Genomic DNA, 9,025 nt, shown 5'->3' on the forward strand with positions numbered 1-9,025 from the left:
TAGTGGACTCTGGTCTCCTCCATGAGAACACGTGAACAGAACCTAGTGGACTCTGGACTGGAAATAAAGGAACCAAAGAACCTCAGGGATGAAATGACTTCACTGAGTTCCTGCTGTGGAGCCTGAACTTTAACGTCGTGAATCTAAATTGGTAGTTTGTAATCCGACACCAGATACTCTGCTGTTAGGAGTAATCTGATTACTGTGCTGCTGCTTCACTGTACACTGTGTTTGTGTCTCAGCTCCAGAAGGCCATCGAAGGCTCCACTCGCAGCGGCGTGAGGCTCCGTCCTCCCCTCGCCAGCTTCAGAGACGCCAGCAGGAAGGCCAAGAAGCACCAGCCTCCCTCCTCCACGCCCTCCTCCCCCACCAGGGACAGAGACCTGTGGGGGGAGGGTGAGCTGGTGAGGAAGGAGTCCAAGGAGGAGTCGAGGGGGAGGACCTCCAGAGGAGCTCCAGGGCCGGACGCCGCTCCGTCCTCCCCCAGCAGCGCTGCCGCCGACGGGGCCGAAGGCAGCACCCAGGAGGCGGCCTCCCCCTCCACGTCCTCCCCTACCTCACCCCCCGCCTCCCCCAGCAGCCCCGTGCTCACCCTGTCCTCCCTGCAGGAGGAGAGGGAGAGCGAGGAGTCCGACGAGCCCATATAGGAGGACTTGAACCTACAGACTCTCAGACGCTCGGCGGACTCTTAGGACGCTTTTTTCTACTCGACAGTCTCACTTTTTCACTCTTTGAATCTCAGGTGTCTCCTGTGTCTTCTGACCTGCATCGCTGATGTTGGTCCACATCTGGAAGCTGCCGGTCCCGGTCCGGACTGGCAGCCGTTCACCCTCTCAGCACCCCGGAGCAGCTCGTAGCAGCAGATTATATGTTAACGAATATCGATGAATGAATCTGACCGAGAGGTCGCAGAGATCACGCTTTGAAAGTTTACTGATTGACGTTAATCTCAAATGACATTTATCATATGTTTCCTGTATGGTAAAGATTTAAATCATTATTACCAGTTTGTAATTTTTAAAAATAATAAATGATAAAATTATCGTCTAATTTATTTGATTTATTTAATAAAACTCTACGCTACACTGTAAAAAAAACTAACTGTAGGTTTTCTGTTTGGTTTTATTTAAAATGTAATAATTAGGGAACTTTTTCTTGGATGCAGTTTATTCTCCTTCATACGTAGCAAGGAAAGAAGAAAACGTTTTTTTATTGGTTGAGGTTTTTGTGCTGCTGTCATCTTTGGAAACGTCTTTTTCTGGATTTGGATCCACTGAGTTTGGTCCAGACTGGAAAAAGCAAAATGAAAACCCAGTGAATAGAAAGAGCTGCAGGTGAAGGTGAACGCCGCTCGTAGTTGTTCCATAATGTTTAACGAAGCTTAACTTAAATGATAAATAAACTTGACCTGAAGAGGAAACCAGAACGTTCTGAAACCCGAAACTACCCGAACGACTCGTCTGTGACGCGCGACTCAATCTGAAAATGAACCGAATCTGAGCTTCAAATCTTGACTTTTCACTTCATCGCTTAATTTGCCAAACATTGAACATTAAAAAAATTAAAAAGTTAATCATTCTGCATTCGTCGGTGCGGCTGCAGGCAGTGAGAGGAGATGAGTGTGGATTTAAGAATGTAAATAGTTTACAGCATGTTTATTGGTATCGGTTACGGCTGTGGGATGAAAAAACAGCCGACATGTTGACTACAGGTTAGTTTGTGTTGAACAAATAATCAATGAGCCCACAGTAAGGAAAAATCTAACACCCAGGAACACGTACATCTAATGGTTCTAACTCAAAAATGTCACGCGAGAGTGTAGCTTCAGGTGTTCGGGTTCATCCTCTGGGGAACGCGAACGTTTGTGCAAAATCTCACAACGACTTGTTTACTAACGGTGGAGATAAACTGGACCAAAGCGGCGGATCGAACCAACTCGCTGCCTGCGAGGGTTCATGAAACATCAGCTCGACAACAGAGAACATCTCTGAGCGAATCGCGACGTGGTTTTTTTTTGGCGATGTGAAGGTCAGCGGCGTGTTTCGGGCTCCGATTCCTGTGTGGGCGCGAACAAACAAGCGGCGAGTCCCTGCAGAGGAGGCCTGTCTGCCAGAATTTGTCATTAATATTCTCCTTGCATGAAATCCCCGATAAGCGGCGGAGAGGAATGTTTGTGGAGGAGCCTGACAGGCCGGATTACTGCTGCAGCTCCTCGCCGAGTCCTGTTTGTCTATCAACCGGCTGTCTGCCGCAAACATGGTAAGAAAAAAGAAAGAGAGAGCGGTAGGACATGTGTGAAGGCTCCTCCTGGAGAAGAACATGTGAGGATCTAATCATCTGCGAAAAGACATCCACACGTATACTGTTTGTTGGTTTGTTTATTTGCTCTTTCTCCACCAGAGGAAAAAAGAAGAGGAGACGGCAGAGGAGCTGAGAGTGTGGAGGAGGTTGTGTCGTGCAGGAAAACAACAGGAGAACAGAAACAGAAGAGGGGAGGAACCACGTGGAAGAACCATCCCGTGACAACCGGTCCAACAAGCATGCATAGGTGTGAGTGTCCGGAGGGGCCACGCCGCCTCGGCTCCGACAAATAAACCCAATTTAGATGCGGACTTTTACAGAAAGCCATCCAGTTTTCTTACACAGCGTTTTATACAGCAGGTAGTTGTTTTTTTTGTTTTTTTGCAACACACTTCCAAATTAAACTGCTCCAAATTGATTGATGAGATATTTTTATGTTGTTTTTTGTTTTTTTTTCCAGGCAGTGATTCTTCCAACAAGACAGCAGACAACTTACTGTACAGACAGACGGACACACAGACGGACACAGATATACAGAACGGATACGAGGAGATACGAGGAGGAGGAGGAGGAGGAGGAAGAGGAGGAGGGAAAGGCAGAGGAGAAGCAGATTTGGAGCATCATGCCTGCAGACGGTAACTCTGGAAGATGGCAGTGGGGTCATACAAAAGAAACTGTCGGTTAACAAAGATCAGTAAACCTTAACATCCACAGAAATATATTTGGCTTCTTCTTATTCGTTTATTCATTCATTGAGATTTTGATCAAAAAAAAAAAAAAAAAAAAAAAAAAAAAGGAGAAGAGTGTTTAAAAAAAAAAAAAAAAAAAAAAAAAAGCAGTAAAAGAACCCAAAGAGTTCATTCCAGGAAAAATCAACCTCCAACCTGATTCTGGTTCTGCAGAACCTTTATCTACTGACCAGAGTTCTGCCTCCAGACTGTGAATGTTCCAGAGGTCCAGGTCCTTGAAGTCCACAGAGGAGGGTCCAGATTGATCACTTTAATGGACTCATTCCATCATTTCTGAGCCTCAGAACTTCATCAGATAGATACATGACATGCAAGAGGAACACATCTGGGTTCTGGTAGAACCTGACACCAGATCAACACAAAACGATGCAAAATAACCACAAAAGAGGCAGTAAAAGACTAAAATTCACCACAAAAACACGCAAAATCACCACAAAAAGACACAAAATCATTTCAAAAAGTGTTGAAACTGCAACAGAGGCATCCAACCAGACGTCATGTTCTAAAGACAAATCTGTTTTTTTTGTTCATTTTCTCTAAAACCAACCAACTACAGTTAAACTGAAAATTAATGTACTACAGCAGGAATCCTGTCTGTAGATGGTCCTGGTGGGTTCTGGAGGTAAAACGGTCCGTCCATCGTCTAGAACTGGTTCTGACCAACCATCAACATGCTGGCATGAGCCTGGAAAGTTTACCCAGAATGCACTTTGTAAAGTTTCCTCTGGTGAATGATCAGAACCAGAACCACATCCAGGGTACCAATGATTGTTTCTATGACTCTGTGTCATAGACATTAGACTGTTACTACGACGATACATCCCACAATACTGATGCTCATAGTTGGTTGTAGTGAAAATGAACAAAAACCAGATTTAGTGTCAGACTATGACACCTGGATGGATGTAAAGTTCACCCTAAACCCTTCTTGTGTAAATTTCTGTCCTTTTTGTGGAGATTTTTGAGTCTCTGTTGTAATTTTAACTCCTTTTGTGATGATTTTGTGCCTTTTTGTGGTTGTTTTGAATTGCTTTTGTGGTAATTTTTAGTGTTTTGGGGGGAATTTTACCTCCTGTTGTGGTTATTTTGCATCATTCTGTGGTGATTTGGTTGCAGTTTTACCAAAACTCAAATGTGTTTTTCATCCTAAAATAATGTCATGTGTCCATCTGCTGTACTGATGAAGTTCTGAGGCTCAGAAATGATGGAATGAGTCCATTAAAGTGATCAATCTGGACCCTCCTCTATGGACTTCAAGGACCTGGAACTCTGGAACATTCACAGTCTGAAGGTAAAACTCTGCTTTGTTTAATAAAGTTGCTGCAGATACAGAACCAGCTGATTCTTTAGTCAGATTGGTTTTTATCAGGAATGAGCCCAAAGTGAAGCAGTGTCTTTTCTGGTTTAGTGTTTCCTGAAACAGTCGAGCCCAAATAAACCGCGATGGAGCGTCCATCAGCGGGTGTAAAGCCACAGTCTTTCCTCCACATCTGGCTCAGAAACAAAACTGCTCCCAGAGGATTCAACAAATCATAGACTCTGTACACGCTGTCGCATCATTCCTCCCCACCAAGTAATTGTTCAATAAATAAATTAATATGTGCCGCCGTGTAAAGATGGCCTGTTTGCAGTTTTGAGCCCTCTCAGCTTGAGTCTCTGAAGTGGATGATGTTAAAAACTGAGAGCTGCCCAACTAGCTGTTCATCTGAAGGGCTCAAAACCGGCAGAAACCGAGCAGCTTTAGCACCGTGGCACCTATCCTAACTTATACCGGAGGGGATTTCAACAAGTCAGTAGAAAAATAAACATTGTCCCCAACATTGCATAAAGAAGCAATCAATAAATAAATTCATTCAAGTCAATAAACCGGAACTTTGTTGTTGTTGTTGTTTTTTTTTTAAAGTTTCTCACACAATCATCAGTGAGAGGAGGCGGTTCTCCCCGACAGAAACGGTGGTTTTGTGTTCGTAGTGAGTCATGCACGGAGGAAAAACGCCGACGATTCCTCCTCGGAAAGTGACGGAAATCCCAAACGAAGCCACGTTCCTCCAGACAGCGTCACTCTCGCGCTGCTTCACAGTAATAGCGCTGAGCGGGAAGACACCCATCGGCTCCACAGTTCAGTCTCCTGTTCCCTGATTGGCTGATCGACCTGCGATCGCGTTCCTCCGGCGATCGATCAGCCTCCGGTCCGAGTCTGTTCAACATTCCTCTTATAGGAGAAAGAAAAGACGAGATTCGGGCCCAAACCGTGAGCTTGGTCCCAACGCAAAGCGGGACTGAAGAGGTGTAGAAAAATAAAGAAATCATACAGTAATAAACAGCTGTGACTGACTGAGTGGAGGCGACTTTATATATCAGATATTTACATCGAACAGCAGCCGACAGCAGCTGGTGGAAGCTGCTGAGCTGCTGCCTATTGCTGGTTACAATTTAGATATTCGTGTGTGTTTGCGTGGAACCCGTCGACACCAAACAACGTTCTCACGCGACTGAACTGCATTCTCGTTTGTATTTTCCCCTCAAAACATAAAAAGACTTTTCAGTTGTTCGTTAAGGAACACAGCATGGTTACGTTCTGCAAGTTCTGCAAGTTCTGCAAGTTCAACCTCAACTAGAACGGCTCCCTTAGTTCCCTCAGTGTTCTTCTTAAAGCGTCGGCCAACTAAAGACGTTCTAGAAATGTCTGGCATCAACATTGTCAAACTGCTTCGCTCTAATGTTCTCAAAACTGACTGTTGCACCGAGAATGGTGTTCCTTCGTTATCACAGAACATTGTGGGAACGTTTTATAGACTCTGTAATGTGTTCCCTCAACAGCATCCCCCAGAGTGATTCTCATAAAGAACGTCTGTCATCTGATTTCTTGATAACATCAGGAAAACATTTTTTAATGATGTTTTGAGAACGTTCTTCCTCCGTGTTTTACAGAAGGTTCTATCATATGTTCCGTCAACAACATCTGCAGAACATTGCAGTCAGAATGTTCCACCTTTGTTGATACATCGCAGTAAAGGAGCATCTTATAGAGAACGTTCTGTCATCTGAGGTCTCAATAACATCCGGAAAAACTTTTTTGAATGTTGGTTTGAGAACGTTCTTCCTCCCTGTCTTACAGAAGAACATTCTATACTGTGTTCCATCAGCAGAGTATAGAATGTTCTATAATATGTTCCCTCAACAACATCCTCATAACTTTGCAGTCAGAGTGTTCCACCTTTGTTAATATATCGCAGTAAAGAAACGTCTTACAGAGAACGTTCTGCCATCTGAGGTCTTGTTAACATTTAAAACGTTCCCTGGGTGTTGCATGGAGAACATCTTTCCTTTGTTATCACTGTGAAAACATTTTATGGTTCTATAATGTGTTCCCTCAACACAAAGGCAAAATGTTCCACTCTCAATATGTATCACATTACAGGAATGTTATAAAACGTTCTGTATATGTATGTATATATATTTTTTTAAAACCGTTCTGTCATCTGAGTTCTCGATACCAGCTGGAAAATGTTTTGTGAATATCGGTTTGAGAACATGATTGCTTCCTGTTTTATAGAAGAACGTTCTATAATGTGTTCCATCAGCAACATCCTCAGAACATTGCAGCCAGAATGTTCCACTTTTGTGTTAATATCATGTTACAGGAACGTCTTGTAGAGAACGTTCTGTCATCTGAGGTCTCGATAACGTCTTAAAAAAACGTTTTTGGAATGTTGGTTTGAGAACGCTCTTCTTTTGTTGTCATGTAGCACTGTGGAACATCATCGCTTCAATAATCTGTTCCCTCAACAACATACTTAGAACATTACAGGCAGAATGTTCCACCAGAATGTTCTGTCATCCGAGGCCTCAATAACGTCTGAGAACATCTTTTGAACATTGGTTTGAGAACATTTCTCTTTCGTTATCGTAGAACATCATCCGTGTGTAAAACATTACGTCAACTTCATCGGAACATTATTGGAAATGGAAATGTTCTCAAAACATTTGAATAAAACATTTTCTTGAAAAAGGATTAGAACCTTAATATAACTTAAATTGTGTTTTCTGGGCTACCATGGTGACTGCCCCATCTGCCATCTGATTGGTTGGCAGTAACATGACATATTTGTTATGATTCGTCACAAACTAACGTACTCCAGGAGAAACTGAGAAAGCAGTTCAGTCGTATAAGAACGTGTCTTTGTGTAGACAGTGTTGGTGTGTGTGTGTGAGTGTGTGTGTGCATGTGTGTGTGCATGTGTGTGTGTTGAGGTGAGCCAGCAGTGAATCCGTTTCCCAACACGTTCCTTAGTCTCTTAGGAAATCTCTTGGTTCTGCCCATGTGGACCATCAGAAGCAGCCCAACCGTCCGTCCTCCGGTACATTCAGAGTAGTGGTTATCGTCCTGCGTCTGTGGAACAAAAAGCAGCTGAGGGTTCGTGTTGTTAAGTGGCTCGGTTTTGGTTGTCGGTGGTGCTGAAAGCTTTCAGAGTGGGAACTGGGGAACGTCAACAGTCCAAAGGCAGCCTCTGATCTGTTGGATTGCATCAGTGCAAAAGAGATTCGCATATGCAGCTCTGACTTTACGTCTCCGTCAGGAAACCTGCAGGCTTGAGCCCAAAACAGGCCCCACCACAGGTCCACCACAGGTCCAAAGAAGACCCACCTCTGACCCAAAGTAGACCCACCTTAGACCCAGAGTAAACCCACCTCAGAACCAGAGTAGATCCACCCCAGACCAAAAGTAGACCCAACTCAGAACCAGAGTTGATCCACCTCAGGTCTAGTGCAGGTCGACTACAGGTCAACAACAGGACCAAAGTAGATCCACTTCAGGCCCAAAGTAGACCCACTGTCCAAAGCAGATCCAACTCAGGACTAAAATGTAAACCCACTGCAGGTCTACCACAGGTCTAAAACATGGCCCCATCACAAGTCCACCCCAGACCCAAAGTAGACCCACTTCAGGCCCAAAATAGAGTCAATCCAGCTTAGGTCTAGTGCAGGTCCACTACAGGTCAACAACAGGACCAAAGTAGATCCACCTCAGGCCCAAAGTAGACCCACATCCGAACCAGACTAGATCCACCTCAGGCCCGGTGCACGTCCACTGCCGGTCAACAAAAGGACCAAATTAGGACCAAAGTAGACCCACCTCAGGCTCATCTAAGGTCCAAAAAAGACCTGCAGTGGATCCATCACAGCCTCAAAGTAGACCAACCTCAGACCCAAAGAAGGACCAAAGTAGACCCACCTCAGGCTCATCTAAGGTCCAAAAAAGACCTGCAGTGGATCCATCACAGCCTCAAAGTAGACCAACCTCAGACCCAAAGAAGGACCAATTCAGGTCCACTTCAGGCTCAACATACACCCACCTAAGGTCCAAAGTAGACCCACCTTGGACCCAAAGTAGACCTCCTCCAGGCCCAGTGCAGGTTCACTGCAGGTCCATCCCAGGCTCACCGTAGGCCCAAAGCAGACCTACTGCAAGCCCAAAGTAGACAAACCTCAGGCCCCATGTAGACCCCCTCTGGTCCACCTCAGGCGGGCCACACCTGGGATACTATGGTTCAGTGCAAAGTCTATACAGTGCCGTATAGTACGGGTACTCCGCAGTACTCTGAACAAACATGCATACAGAGTCGGAGCAGGAAGCACACTGTGGACAGTACAATCCTTATCTGTGCAGGTTCAGAGTGTGCAGTCAGCAGGGCGGTTCTGACCCGTGTTGTGCATCGGGCCTCTCACGCAAGAATCTATTTTTTTTTTTTCTGCATTTCACTGAAATGCTGACATTTTCCGTGAAGTTGCTCGGGTTGCCATTAGTAACATGTGTGTTTGATGGGAATGAGTCGGATTAAACACTACCTAAGGTGTGGAGTAACAGCTGTAAACAGAGGAGTCCTCCCACAGGAGAACTGGGATATCTTATCATACACTTATACATAGATTCTTGTTCTTTTTTTTTGTTTGTTTGTTTTATTACAAAATTA

General features: G+C 44.7%; 1 protein-coding gene across 1 annotated transcript in view; it reads left to right on the forward strand.

Annotated features, from left to right (window-relative positions):
• LOC103369470 (chloride channel protein 1-like) overlaps positions 1–1,050 on the forward strand; it is a 51,971-nt gene extending 50,921 nt beyond the window's left edge. The window contains exon 18 of the mRNA XM_008298192.1: positions 243–1,050. Within this exon, the coding sequence (XP_008296414.1) occupies positions 243–647 (405 nt within the window). The 3' untranslated portion in view covers positions 648–1,050. The remainder of the gene's footprint in view (positions 1–242) is intronic.
• Positions 1,051–9,025: the final 7,975 nt, after the last annotated feature.

This window comes from Stegastes partitus, unplaced genomic scaffold (genome assembly GCF_000690725.1).
Source record: "Stegastes partitus isolate 25-593 unplaced genomic scaffold, Stegastes_partitus-1.0.2 Scaffold1292, whole genome shotgun sequence".
Lineage (NCBI taxonomy): Eukaryota > Metazoa > Chordata > Actinopteri > Pomacentridae > Stegastes > Stegastes partitus.